General features: G+C 38.8%; 1 protein-coding gene across 3 annotated transcripts in view; it reads right to left on the reverse strand.

Moving 5' to 3' along the window:
• LOC306806119 (BEN domain-containing protein 5) overlaps positions 1 to 15,833 on the reverse strand; it is a 549,457-nt gene that overhangs the window by 11,520 nt on the left and 522,104 nt on the right. For 2 of the 3 annotated variants that reach the window (XM_079314569.1, XM_079314567.1), the window contains 2 exons: positions 5,332 to 5,465; positions 3,315 to 3,690 (listed from right to left, as the gene is read on the reverse strand). In XM_079314569.1, coding sequence (XP_079170695.1) covers positions 3,315 to 3,690; positions 5,332 to 5,465 — 510 coding nt within the window. The remainder of the gene's footprint in view (positions 1 to 3,314; positions 3,691 to 5,331; positions 5,466 to 15,833) is intronic. The other variant, XM_079314568.1, reaches the window with a different exon arrangement.

Genomic DNA, 15,833 nt, shown 5'->3' on the forward strand with positions numbered 1-15,833 from the left:
AACATAAATCCCACTTCATTCTCTCTACTCTGGTGTCAGTCCCAAGACACTGTAAACTGGATCACTGAAATTAAACTGGGATTAAAAATAAAACCTTGAGGGTCTGTGTGCACGTGCTGATGAATCAATGTTTCTGAATGAATATGAATATGTGTCCTGACTTTGGAGCAACACTAATTCTCAGCAATATAACGTGAAAATGAAGAAACTATCAGGGAGCTAAAAACACACACAGCATCATCCCTATACAATTTCAGTACTTCTGACCGTATTTCCAGCCACAGGAAGCTGCTCAGATCTGCCCAGGCAGACAGATGTTTTTTCAAGAAGCTATTGATATTCTTCTTTTGCAATCCAAGGGCTATTTAAAGTCCCTAGAAGGGAGAGTCAGTTATTTAATTCTTTAAATTATCTTATTCTCTATTGATAAAAAGAGGCAAATTAGTTGTGTTTTCAGGTGCAACAAAACAAACTGCAAAGGCCTACAGCTGCAGGGCTTCTCCAAGTGAGCAAGGCAAGAGGCTGCACACATTATTCCAGGAGCTCAAGAGGGACACCATAACCTTTTCCACAACAGTCATCACATTTTTTCCACTGCTCTGCTCCCCAGAGCCCTGGTGAAATGCCTGGCTCCTCTGTGAAGGCATGTGCTGGGAAACAATACCCTAAAATCATAAAGATGGTATCAAGCACTTTTCCATGGATCAGTACTGATTTCACTACTGTCATCTGCTTCCAAGGTTTCTTTTGTGACAAAGAGCAATTCGGTGTCACCATGAGGAAGATGAACCTCCCCACTCCTGCCACAAAAGTGGCTCCAGTTTAGCAGCAGAGCTGAAGTCTCAAGTACAGTACATTGACTTCCAGCTCCTCACTGAATTCAACACGTTGATGGGAAATTAGGAGGCTGACTACTTGACTGCACGTTAGCTCAAGAGGCTGCTCTATATTTGATCTGCAAGTCTAAAATGGCAACAGGCACGCATTTCCCACAGCTGCAATTCATCAGCACAAACCAGCTGTCATCTCATGCAAAGAAATCACAAGTCTCTAAGGTGAAACAGAAATGCAATTAGTTTGCATTAAGTCCAGCCTGCTGGAAGTGCAGTGTAACATAAATTACATGTAATTTGAAACTCTAGGTTTAAGAGATCACTGCAACTGTAGATGAATTCAGGATGTAATTTATTTTCAGAACAATTTTCAGAGATTATTCGCATACCCAAACATACCTCATTTAAAAGATGGAAAATTAAGGAAGACTAAAAAGTCTTTACGTATCTATTCTTGATTAAAAGTAGTACTTTTTCATACTGTCATCAGACTCTCTAATTTAGAACATGCTGAAGATGTCTCCCTTGCTAATTATTCATAAGTTTTGTATTGATCTTTCTAGAACATGGTTGTTTCTCTGCTGTGAATGAGGCTAAAAGGAAAAACAACAGAGTAAGCAACAGTTAATACTGAGTCTTTAGAATACAAACCCTGTGAAGGACAAAGCCAGCACTGCCAAATTCTACCTTCATCATCTAGTGTTCCTTACAAGTAATAATAATAAGGGATTTTTTTGGGAAGTGTCATATACTTGATATTTTTCCAGGTGTGTGATTAATATTAAATAACTTGTCTTCAATGCAATTGGGATTTGTTTTCAGTTGTCAGAATGATGCATACAATAGAAATTCATGCCCAATATTTAGAGAAGATTCAGTATTTTTCCCAGGGTTTCTTTTCCTCTTTTTGTTTTTTCTTTTTTGTTTGTTTGTTTGTTTCCTTTTTTGTCCTAAGGTTTCTTTATTTGGCTGAAGCACAAAAATGCATCTTCTTTTTCTTAAAGTGAAAGAGACAGAATTCAGTAGCTGTCTTCATTTCACTGCTGGTCTCACCACTCCAACTGCTGTCAAGTCTACCAACTAAATTGGTACTTTATGCTGTTCAGCCCCATTGCCTACCAACATCTGGCTTGTGCTCCATTCTCATAAATTCCAGCTAACTACTTGCAGATGAAGAAACATCTTTCTATCCAAGGAAAATTTTAGAAAGCTCAGTGGAATCTCCTGCCAACCACATCGTGTTTTTCAGGCTGCGGCAACCTTGCCTATTTAGTTTTATTTAGAAAGTTAACTGGAATGTTTATGGTAAGTAACAACATTTTAATTATGCACAGTGTAACAATGATGAGCATTCACAATCAGACACCCAGTTTAGGTTGTGGGACACTCCAAGAACCTGGCTCCAAGGGTGTGGGCACACCTGAACACATGCTACAGCACAGGCACATGCTCTCCCAGGTCCAGCTCTGTGAGGGTAACTCAGACCCACATGCAAATTGCATGCACTCGTTCCAGTCCAGGAGAAGAGCCAATTTCCAATTGACATGCAAAAATTAAGTTTCCAGATACACAAAGGCAGACGTAAGAATGGCATGCTAAGTTTGGATGCACAGATTTCAACCAAGTTTCAGTGACCGAGCAAATCTTCAACACAGCAGTACCACATTCTAATTGCAAATAAATGTAATTAGTCAAAATTTTGAAGGTATTCCAAGGCTACCATCTTCAATGAAAAGGATGAACTTTTTATTTTGTCTTTTTTCCCGTTTATTCCAACATAATGCTTAAATAACTGTTATAAACCCAAACAAAGGAGCAATTGACCCAAGATATTTAAAGCTGAAATCCAAATTACAAAAGCCTGCATTTTGCAACAAGTGTTGATAAGCGGGATGCTAATATAAAGTTTTTTAATTATGCTTTAACAATCCATTGTTTTTCAAATAGCATGGCTGTTTAAAGCCACTGCTAAAACTTCAGGAATATATCACATTCTAATAAGCTACTAATGGGAAGAGGGGTCAGAAAATGGAAGATAACATAGTCATATAACAATAAACAAAATCCCTAACTGCAAAGGATAAATTCATTTTAGCCCAACTATTCATTCCAGCGCCTTTTCTTTACTTTCTCTTTTTTTTTTTTTTTTTTTTAAACTGGAACATATTGGTATATTTTGCAGATGATGCTTTATTAACTTTTTTAGCATATATTGGAAAGTCAGAGACTCTTTATAATACAGCTGCTTAAAATGGAACTCTGATTCAGCCATACCAGCACAAAGACCTCTAGTTTTTAAAGAAAACCCCAGACGTACATAGCATACAAATTCGACACATATTGTACAGCCACAGCAGAAAACCCTTTTAACATTCAATGTCCAGTTTAACAACCACCGCTATTCTTCAAATACATTTCCATTACTACTGATCACACCTGCAAAATTCATTCAAACCAGTCCCACTTAAGTCCGGCACTTACCACTACCTAGTCTTAGCAGCAGTACATCCTGGAGCCTCCTGTTCAAGTCTCTGAGCTCTTTCATTTCTGACACGAGTGCCCCATACTCCTTTAGCTTCTTTGCCTGTTGCACAAGCTGTCTCCGCGTCCTCTCCAGCTCCTGTTGAATGTGTCTCATTTCTTCCTGTTGCTGCTGGTAACTCCTCAGCAATTCCTCATAGAGAATCCGAGGAACTACAGCATCGTCCATATTGTTCATGCCCTCTGTAGCCTCCATAAAAGCCTCCTCAGGGCTGGAAGTATTACTGAGACTCATCCCGTTCTGTTTCTCAAGGCGAGCAACAACTGCTTCAATGCTTTTGTGTGTACCTTCACTTTGTTTCCTCCCATCTTGTCTCTGCACGTTACAATAAAAAACAAGTAAATTAGGAGAGCGGTAAGACCTAATAAAATCAAACTTCTACAGTCTTGGGAACTATTAATATTCTTGTTTTCCAAAAAACTAAGACAAAGCCAGTCTGCAAAAAACTTTTGCTGAACAGGTTCTTATGGACATAACATACAGCATAACCAGCAACTGTAACTCAGCTAAATGCATGTACAAACTTTGAGGCAGTTCCTGCATTTGTGCAATGCTTACAAAATCAGTATATATAGGTCACTTGATTCCATATCATTAATTTCTTTTTTTAAAAGTGGATCTAGATCTGTCTTTCTTTAAAGTTTACCCTTAACATTCAGATTTCTGACAGCAACTGATTTTCTGATAAGCAAAAGAAAGAACCAACTGTGTGCTCCACTTGTCACCTGTGACGACACCAGAGGTGAAAGCAGCAGAGGCACAAAGCTGTTCTGTGAACTGAGGGCTTGTCCTTCCCACACTTTGGGAGACAAAACCTCCTCTGACTATCCCTGCAGCACGTTCACCCAACTGCCTGATGCAGGTGACTGAGTTAACACTATCAGCAAACACTGAAAGGGATTTGAAAACACTGAAGCTGGAGACAGAATATATCATCCAGCCTCATCTTCCTTATCAACTGATTCCTTCTATATTAGTACTGCATTGCAGAGGCTTCAGGTCCTGAGAACTCTCAGTGGAATTTTACCTTCAGTCATCTGCACAAACCCTACAAATTAAATCACACAACTTTCTTGGGCCTGGATAGTGGGATTAATATGTGACAGTACAGGTAAAGTCACTAAGTTTTACTGGCCAAATAGGAAAAGACATTTGAATTTCCAAGCAACTGCAAGGAAAGCAAATGCAGCTCATAGATTAGGGCTGAGAAGCTGACACTATCAAATGCCCATACCACAATATCCACGAGTTATGTGGCAGAAGACAAAATTATTTGATGATATACCTGCTGCATTCATGTTCTTAAAAAAAAAATTAACCATTAAATAAAAAGCTGGCCCACCACAAGGAAATGTACTAATATCACTCCTGCAGCTGCAAAACACATAGAGCCATAGAGCAATATCTTATTCTGAAGGTTGGCAGAATTCGAAAGAAATAATTTGATATCAAAAAATAAATACATTTCCATAGTGAGTTTCTAGTATTTGAACCTAAAAAGGCAACTGGGAGTTATAATGGAGTGATCCAGTCCTGTCAATTCTTTTTCTCAGTCAGTGCTGTAGCTGGGCAGTCTCAGAGCACCCCTCCCGATTCCAAACAAGCAGTGAGCAAAATGTCACAAGTGCCACCAAGAGCAGCTAGCACAGCCAGGTACTGGTGACTTTGGAGGCATTCTGGGCCTGAGTGGAAGAGCATTGTTGCACCAGGCTCAGATGGCAGTTACACTGTGCAGACAGTATACACAGGAAAACGTCTGACTGCACTCAAATCAGGTTTTGAAAAACCCATACCCCACCCCCCCACACAATGTGACCCAATTTCACCAAACACACTGTTTTAAGGGGATCAAAAGCAAGTCTGGAATTCTTAAGCTAGGACACTTGTATATGCCCCAAGCACTTATAAAAAAAATTAAAAAAGGAAAGGAGGTAAAAAAAAAAAAGACTTCAGTACCTTACTGTGTCTAAGCTCCACATCTTCTTCCCCATAATCTGTAACCTCCCCAGCTTCTTCTATGTGATTGAGAGAGAGTTTGGGGATTTTAATTTTCTTCTGCATCACACTGTTCTCAAGGTCAGTTTTGTCCTCTAAAAGGTATATTAAAAATAAGGTTTTGTTACATTAATCAGCGTTCTTACATCCAGATACTACACAACTTAGGCAAGACCAGTTAAAAAACCCAACCTCCCATGCTCCAATCCCCTCATAATAGCATGATCAAATTAGTCCATGGTGTAAATCCACTGATACCCACTGGCAATTCTAGAGTTTCAACTGGGGATCAGTCTGGCCCAACAACACGAACAAATACTGAAAAATGCCAACCTAAATTCAAGCAATCAAAAGTGCTGATGAGTGGCTTGTACTGTCACCAAAGTAAGAGTTGAAGAGGCTTTAAATAAAACTTCCTGTAATGTTTTAAATTATGTTTACCAATGTTATTTTCATATTCATAACCCTTTCCTGCAGTTCAAACTCTGCTTAGGGTTAAAGTGAAAATAAACTTGATAATTCATCCCATACTCTAACCATCAACTGTCAGCAGCACAGATCTATTTGCACACACGACAGATTCTGCTGTTCTGCAAAGTGCAGGGCTGGAAAAGGGAATGCTGCTGGAGAGCTTCAAAGTGCATTACACAAAAGTTGCATAAGAATCAAATTTGTAACAAAATTACTACACAACTCCTACTTCATTAATTAATGGAATGCATCCTTTTCCTTTAGACACTACTGGTAAAGCTAATAAATATCTATATGAATCTTTGCATCTCACTAAAAATTTGAAATAAAATATTTTCAAGTCTCAATATCTCCAAATTAGGTATTTAAAAATATTAAATCTGAAAATACATTCAAAATATTTTAATATTCCTGAAAATGTAGAGAGGGGACAGTGAACCAAGAGTACAGTCTCCCAAAATGAGGCTGTGATGGTTAAAATTCTTGCAGAACAGACAAGGTCTGAAAAGATTTACTTGCTCCTGACAGTGTCAAGGAGAATTGCATTTAAACTATCAAGCATTGCCTTCATACACTGAGAGCTTATGAACAGGAAAACATTTTGAGTCTTCTTATCCACCTGCAAATTTATTCTGCAAAGTGTCCCATGAATATTTTTGAAAGTGCCAAGGAGGATGGTCCCCATGAGTGCTTAGTTGCATTGACTTTTGCTTTCTCAAATTAGCATCTCTCCACAGGACCTCAAAATGGTTCGTGTTGACAGTGTAGGAAAGGGAAACAAAGGTAAATCACTGTTTAATGAGGAGCAAGGCATTCATTAGAAATGAATTACACAGATGAATGCAATTCATTTTGTTACAGATAGAAATGGATCTCTTGTAGGCAAATGGTGATATTACAGCCCAAGGCTATGTAAAAAGAATAGGCAAAGAACATGCAGAATGAGACATTAGACAACCTGAAATGAAACGCAGATGGTAGCAATAAATACTAAGACAGATGCAAAAAGAAACAGATAAACAACAAAAAACAGCTAGGCTTATTTTAGATCATTCTCCATTCCCCAGAGCACTGTGGATGCTTATCCCAGTAAAACAAAAAGGCAATCCAACTGTTTCAGTTTTGAAAGATAAACCTCTATGTTTTCATTTATCTGGAAAATGTAGGTTCATTAGAAAAGTGAGATAAGCCAATTCTAATGCCAGAGAGACAAGAAGAAAATAAGGGAGCCCTTCCCAAAAAAACCAAATATTGCAAACTTCCAGACTGAAGGATAGACTGATGGGTATTGGTATGTTCTTGGAATTAAGAATAAATGAATCCACATTGAAAAGGGCAAAAAGAGAAAACCACCAACTTTTTCTGTGTTCACGTATTTTGGGACATTAGACAGACTGAGGAATCATTTGCTGAAATACGTTCTCTCAGTTCCTTGGAGGAAGGGCAGCACATGCACACTGCAGAGCCAGCTTCTCCAGACTGCTCAGGCAAACCATCTTCCATAGGCCATGCAGGTGACCTCCTCCTTCACTTAAAGGACTGAGAGCAGGTTTTGTCCTCTGAAATAAGCCATGGCCTCACAACCAGATGGTGACAATCCATTACTTGATATGGTTAACAAGTTTGTCTGCTGACAAGTCATTGAGGGCACCAGAAGCCAGAACCCCAAACCAAGTGGACAGGGGCAGGAGCCATCCTCCCCATGGCAGGGAAAAGCAACCCTTGAAACAATCAAGGACAGGGTCACAGAGCAGTAAGTGCCTGTGCAGACTACAGAAGTCAGCAAATACTTTCCAGTGGAAAAAACCAACATTAAAACAAAAACAATTTGGGAGAACAGTAATATTTATCTTTGATTTTGGCTTTTAAAGTCAATTCATAAAGGTTAATAACACATTCAGGCACTTAACAATGAGAATACAAGAAAATACTTCGTTTGGAGTCAAAGAAAACAAATGCAAATAATCTGAATTCTTCATTCTCTTCACTCTCCACTCAATTTCAGTTTGCCTATGAAATTTATGTTTGCAAAACTTCACTGGTTTTGAAGTTTGTTTATACATCTCCTTACAAATGCTTATCTTGTACATTGCTGGCATGTAACTATCAACACAGTTCTCTTTCAGTTCATTTGACTTTTTGGTTTTACTGTTTATCTATATGAACCAGTATGATGAAGAAAGGAACTGTTTTCTCCACGCACAAAATTTGAAGAAACAATGAGAGAAGTTAAAGCACAGGAACTTTCAATGTAGTCAGTAAGCAAATAAATGTCCCTCTGCCTTCCAACAACAATACATATAATATTTTTTTACATATGCTCTGGTCTTTGAAAGCTTTTTTATACCTAACACAATCCATCCAGTGTGTTGAATATGAAAAGGCCTTTTGTTCTTTTTCTTTTTTTTAAGTGCATTTCTAACCTCTGTTGTCTTCTGCATTAGCTGCAGATAGAGCCAGAAAAATCTCAGTCTGAATTTGAGATTAATGCTAGAGCTCTGGTTCTTGTTCTGTAAATATTAATGGAATTTGGGAAGGGGTGGGAGGGAGAGAGTGGAGACTGGGGGAAGGGTAGGAGAAACATGAACATGCATTTACAGCAACTCTCTTTAGGATTCTCTGTCTGTTGTGGCGGCAAACAAAAGGTACAAAAGAAGAATCCAGCAAAAAACAAGATCACACCTGTGATTTTGAGCCAGAAGAAAACCATGACAGGTACCAGATACATGGAGAAGCTGCAATTCAGTGCCTGAGGCTACAGAAGAGAGAGAAGGGCAGCCTAAAAGCATTGTAGCTCAGAGCTTCATTTTGTAACAATCCAAATCACTTGTCTGGACTTTGTTCCGAGTCATTTAAACCTTGCTAGAAGTTAAAAATTACACCTTCCCTTAGGTGGCTATGATCAGCTTGTTATAAAGTTGTGCCTATTGTTTTCCCTAGATATGCAATGAGTGGTTCAGTGATATCAATTACTGAGAACTAGCACTTAACATACTTAATTAGGCACTCATAACAAAATATGCAGGGTGGAATGCACGATACAAGAATGGATTCCCTCTGTTCTTTAGGAAGGGACATTCTGAAAGACACATGTAAATTAGGAAAAATTGCTTTTGTTCACAGAGAATCTGGCATTCCGTGATTCAAGATAAAGTGTAAAGCATGCTGGAATAATTGTACTCCAAGAAAAGGTCAGACTTGGAGAGATGTTGGCAGTCAGTTCCTCACGGTACCGAGCTCAAGAGCCAGGGCACACAAGACAGCATCTCTCCCATCCAGACTTCTCCCAGAGCTGAACAGGCAGTCAGAAATAAGTGAACTGCTGAGGAATTTCAGAGTGCCTGGGAACACATTTGGCCTCAGCAGTGCTCAAAGAAAGAAAAGCCTAAACAGCAACACTACATTAGAAAATCTCTATCAACTAGCAAAGGATAAACTGTTCCTGGAATGCTTTCTTCAATGAGGCCCTCATTTCAGTGTCTGGATGGATGGATCCAGTCCAAAAGGTAACAGCTTTATGTCTGGAGGGGAACCGAGGCAGAAAAAGAAACTTTAACAGGGCAGGGAGTTGGTTAAATCCAAGGAGAAGTATGTTAGTGCTCTAAAACTGAAAACTCTATTGTGGGAAGTAAAATAAAACTATGAAAATCTCAAAGTCTCCTTAAAGCATCTCTTGCTTTCCAATTTAGAAATAAGGACTGAACAAACTAATCCCTTCAAAAAAGAGCTCAAATGCTGATTTTTTTCCATCTTTGGAATGAAAGCTGGAAAAATAAAGGAAGAGAGCTCTGCACTCCAAATGGATGAGGGAAGGCAGGTCTGGTATCAGTCCAAAAAAGGGGCTTGGCAATGCTATAAATCTTACAGTAATAAAATGAAAGAACCTTGAACAGAATTCGTCCTTCCCCTAAGCCTTCAAAAAAATTCCACTCCTTGTGAAAAATGATATGCTGACAGATGAAAAAACTTATCATCAGCCTTCCCATTTCCAGGCATGTACCCAGCACATATGGACAACACCTGCACAAGATTCCCCACACACTGCTGCCCTGAACTGGCTTGCTACTGATCCAGCCAGCTTGCTTCTACAGAGAAGGTAAGATCACCTGCCTGGGCAGGCTGTGCACTGGTTACAGATCAGGAAAAGCAAAAGATGCATAAGAACCAAAGCAGAGATCCCATAACCAAAGGTGTATGTCGTGCTTTAAAGGAAACACACCAAGCACAACAGGGTATGGATTCCCAAGTGCCACTTACACACAAATAAACAATATTCAGTACTGCTGTGACTGAGAAGGAAAACAGCATGATAATAATAATAATTTTAAAAAGCCACCTAGCTTATTTGAAGCTGGGAAAAAAAAAGAACTATAAATTACTTTCTTAGCTAATTTAATGCAAACATTAAAGGAGGATTTGAAGAGGAAGGAGATGAGGTTTCAGAAAACGGAATGATCCTGCTGGCTCAGAAGATATTCAGGATACAAAACAAAAAGAAATGTGCCTCACATAAAACAAGTCTGAGCTAGGAGTACACCGAGATTACAACCACTACCAAAGAAGAAACTGAGAATGACAGTAACAAACACAGGCCAACAGACAGCAGCAGAAATGCAGAAGTTATTTGAAGAGGACAGGTGCCACCAAAATCACTGCAGCTAAAAAAGGGAGGAGTGTGCTAAAACAGGGTCAACCAGGTGCTGGCACAGTCAATTCAGGATTTGGGTAGTAAATTGTTTTGCTATATTTTTTTTTGCAGACTAGAGGAGAGCTTTATTGGAAGGACAGAGAAAAAGATTCCAGAAACAAACACTGGGTAGAGAGAAAACACTTCAGAAGTATATTTAGCTGGACAGAAAGGTAGGGCTGAGTGTAAGTAATAAAGTGGATGAGGAGTATGTAAGAGACAGCAAGATTTTGAGCTGGAAATTACAAACGAGATTATTCTTCTTCTTGACTCTAAATTCAAGGCAAATGGACAAAAATTGTAAAAAAATATGTTGGGACATCCTAAATATAAGCTGAAAAAGATTTCTGCTAAGGGAGTCAGAAAGGGAAGCTGAGAAAAAAATGTAAGTGAGAAAAGTTAGCAATAAAAAGGCAGAGCTGAGAGATGCCATCATCTGGGCTTGTATGACTCCCAAAATTTTAAGAACTAAGTAGTTCTGCAGCACTTTGCCAGAAAGAGAAAATGACAGCAACACACAAATGAGTGACTGGAAGGTTGTCTTCAGAGCACAAAGAAGAGTGAGCAAAGAAGTCAGGGAAGAACAACACATCAAGCAACACTGTGACAGGCAGGGCTGATAAGCACAGGAAGGTGAAGACGTGCACTTGAGGAACTGGCCCAAAAGGCTGCTAAATCTTGTGAAGTGAATTTCAATAATGTCTAAAGAATAGCAAACAGGGTGAAAATAATTCTTAATCAAACTGGGGAAAGGCAAGATAGAAAGGTCTTAAACCACAGCTTGACAGGTTTAGAGATGATGGGTAAGAAGGATGATGTGCCTAAAGCCTGAACCAGGACTGCTCACTGATGATGGAGGGAAAGCCACACCTGCTTTGTACAAAGGCACTAAAGAAGGGAGAGAAAGATAAAGGAGCCAAAAATCCTACAGAAGCAGAGCACAGATTATATAAACCTCTTAAGTCTTCTCTGAAGTCCTACATCAAGACTGCTCTTGCTCATTAATATTTAATACAACAACACAAGTTAATGCATAGAGCATGGACCTGCTGCTCTCACAAAACCCAAAAGAAACTAAAACCAAAAAACCCTACCATGCCAGCTACTGAAGCAAACAATGTTGAGGTCCCAATGCGACTTTTCTTCCAGAGGAACAACAGATACCCAGGCTAATTCTAGTAGGAGTCAGAGTTATTGATATGGCCACCTATTTGTAGTCAAATTTCTAATACACATGAAGACTCTCAAGTATTTTGGAACATTCTCCCTTTTAACGTGCTCACTTACCAGCAGATTGTTCAGATCCACAGATCTGCAAGAAAAACTTGCATGTATTTTCTTCCTTAATTTTCATTATTAATATGAAATCTGTTTTTCAGTTCAGAAGTGAATACAAAGTCTCATCAAAAATAATTAATCAAAGGCTACAAGGCTCAAACTAATACAACTAAAAATAGTCATTATTCTTTGTCAGCAAAACTCTCCCTTTATTTAACTTTTACTGTTTCTAGAACTTGGCTGCAACACAAACACATGGAGCTGGACAATAAAGCTAAGAAAAGACTATGCTGAGAAACAGGAAATCAGACTCTCTACAAGACTGAGGATGGTTTTAATCCTGGATCCAATATTTACTTAAATAGTGACCTCGAATAATTCAAACTTTTCATCTTACTGTCCCCATCTAGCCCACTGAAGTGTTGTACAGATTTGTTAATATTTGTACAATACTCTGCACATGTCAAACACAAAGGATTACAGCTATTATGGAACAACTCTCTTAATCCTTTCTGAAACAAATACACTAATACAGCATTACCATTAAATTTAAAAGAAACTCTGAAAACAAGCAGGATGTGAAAATGTCATCCTTTAAATCCTTCCTCTGCACCTACACATGAAACTCAACTATGGGCTTTACTTTTCAAAAACGTGATAAATATTTTACAAAAAACATTTAGAACAAAAGCTATGCATTTCTTTAGAAGTTCAAAAGTTCATTTAAAGAGATCATCAATCTCAATGACAGCTATAATTTGTCAATCTGGCTGCCCTCAGCAGCTCATCTGTATTAGACTGTACAATTATATTAGGACCAAACCCTGTGATGATGTGATGATCACAGAGGCCACAAAGCCATGGAGATGCTGCCCACGAGCTGCACTGCAGGTAAAGCTGCAGCCCACAAAGAGCACTCCAGGAATCCTCCACATCTCTGCCCAAGGAATAAGCTCACTATGGAAATAGAAGGTAGATTCAGGTATTTCTTCATACAAAAATAACAATGTGGTTCAGCCTCTATTAATTTTAAAGGAAATCTTAAAAAAATGCAAATAATTGACTGACTGGCACCTAGGCAATACACTGGAAAAAAAATGTTTTACTCTTAAATTATGAAAACAAAAACATTAAGTTACATTTTTTCCCTTTTCACTCCCCTGCAAATTTTAGCATATTTTAATTAGTTTTAGTTACCATAGCTACCATAACCATACTATCTTTGAAGTCAATTTTATTAAAATCCAGAAATTCATGTTTTTACTGTATGCTAGCTGAGCTTATACAACATTTACATGCATAACTGGTATTAAGTGGTGCAACATAGGTACTAAGACCAAGAAAAACAACAATAGTGTAAGTCACCTGTATGTCTTTATGTTATAAAAATAAATCTGACTATTAAGGTGAACCAAAAGGCAAATGTGATTGAGAAACAAGCAGGTCAGTTGAGAAGGGTTAACGACAAATAAACCAAAAAACTGTATACTCCAAATAAGCAGGGTAATACAGAAATATAGCAAATTAAATATAAGTGCAAAATCTTCTTGCACAGATAAATCCCAGATTTTAAATTATTTTTTACTGGTATTTAGCCTGCTGATGACATCACCACTCTCATTAGGGTTATTTTAAACCATTACTTAGCAAATAGTTTTAAAAGTTCCAAATTTTTTTTGCTGCTGCCATTTAGCTTTGTGTCAATGTGCCATAATAAGGCTTCAACACTGAACAAACAGAAATTACACCAAAAAGACTCCAAAAAATCGTGCCTTTGTACAAGTCCTTCATACCTCAGATATGGTCCTACACTAGAATTCAGAAGGGAAAAAAAATCCTCCACCCTTCATCTTACATGAGTTAAAAATAAACCAAAATGGATCAAATACAAAATGAGTGTGAAATTTAGCTTTAAATATTTTTCATGAATACTGCCACACTTGTGTTCAGAACTATATTTAGGAGTGTGAAGTAGTTAGTTACTCTGTTATAGAAATTGATTTGCTGAACCTCTGTGTACAGCCAGCCTTTTTACCGGCTGAAAAGGTAAAAACACAGCAGCAGCACTTCAGCTGAGAGTGACAGAGTGGCTGTGCACATCAAATATCACAGTAAAAATTAAAAAAAAAAATTAAAAATAAAATTGCTATTCTGACCAAGGTTACTTCAGCAGTGGCTGAACTGCTGGGTTTGGTTTCTCTCAGTGACTGGAGTGGGCCCTTGGCATGGCAGGCACGGGAGGTGACACCAGCATTAGGGACAGCTGGACTTGCTGCTCAAGGACAGCGACACAAAAGCTCATCCCAAGTATTCCCAAACCAACCAAGGAAGAATCAAACAAATTTAAAAGAGCCTGTGAAGAACCACTACCAGTACTGGGAGGTTTCCTGCAACCCCTTCTTTACTCAGGACAACCCCAGAAGCATCTGCAGGTGCTCTGACATTTTTCCTGGTGCCATTTCTCCCCAGGTGTCTGTCACACATCCCAGCAGGGGACAGGCTCAGAGACTCCCAGGAACAAAGTATCAGCTGTCCCTACCACAATGTTTCATTCACCCTACCCACCGCCCTGGGAAAGGAAACGGGACAGGTGGAGCATGGGATGGAGCAAGGGGACAGTGGCCACAGGCAGGACCTGCTCTGTGTGCTCCAACTCCCCAAGCTGTTGGAATGATGCAAGCAGGAAAACCCACGGAGAACTGAGACTACAGAAATACTAATAAAAGCTTGGATTTAAATATTACACATCAAGATGACTTCCTGATCTAAATTTTGTGTATTAAAATAATCTAAAACCTCATGTGGCAATTTTTTCCCGTATTCCAGAATTTGGCAAAGGGTCTTTCCTCCATAAACTTTCCACAGCAGAGAAGCTTGGATGCACACTAAGAAGTTGAAACACTCTCAACCTTACTCAAAACTCAGTCCTAGAATAATTTAATTAAAATTTTTTCTATGAACAGAGATTTTACATCCTTCTGAAATATACAGTAACATCTCACCATGACCTGCACAGGCTCTTAAAACCTAAAAAAAAAATAAATCTCACATAACCTACTCCAATAAAAAGTGGAGCATATAATTTTATAAAGGAGCAAGAAAGGATAGAGATGCACCAGGTATTAACACATTTGCTGTGGAAGCTAAGGAATTGCTATGAGAATCTGATGGAGATATGTTTGCTATGAAAGTGTGGGTGGAAATGTTGAGGGCAGCAGCTAGAAAGCACAATTATTTACTTGTTAAGAAACACAGCCTGAAGAAGGGAACTTTTAGAAGTCCCTGAAACTCAATTAATTCCACCTAATATTCATCACTTAGAAAAGAAAGAAAAAGCTCCAGTGGAGTCATCCAAAGATCATGCTGCTAATAAGGTGCATATGCTCATAGCTAAAATTCTGCTAGTGTCTATAAGACACATGTGGAAAAGCTGCAAGTGGCACATGTGTGTCAAGGAGAGGGACCAGAAAACACAGCTTTGGAGCATTTTGAGAAAAGAAGAAAAAGGAAGGATGTAGATGATCAGGAAACAGACTCAAGCTCTTCCTGAAAATTGTCTGCTATTTTTGTATTCCCAACAAGACAGACCAGCTAACGTCACCTCAAGAAAGTGCTCTGTAGTCAAAATCCAGTCTGCTGAGTTCTATTTTCAAGAGGCAAGCAAAACTATTCCTTTATTAGTACATAGCATCAACTGCTGGTAGCCAAATGGTGAAATTGTTAAAGCAAGGGACATTCAGTTTAATATGCCTCTGTGGTTGGAAGGTCTAGAACAATCTGAGTCAGGTCAGCCTTTCTGGTTTGAGCCCTGCATTTTGGATAACTTCTGAAAGAAGGTTCCCAGGCCAGCACATCCCAGCAGTCTCAGCAGTTCCCAACCATGCACACAGGGACACAAGGGAAGCACAGCTGCTCACAGCTCATCTGCAACTCTTCTCTAACACTGTCATGTACTACTCCCCACAGAATAAAAGACAGCAGCATTTATCTCCACAACATACCAAGTCTCTCACAATTACCTGATGCT

This window comes from Erithacus rubecula (genome assembly GCF_903797595.1).
Source record: "Erithacus rubecula genome assembly, chromosome: 10".
NCBI lineage: Eukaryota > Metazoa > Chordata > Aves > Passeriformes > Muscicapidae > Erithacus > Erithacus rubecula.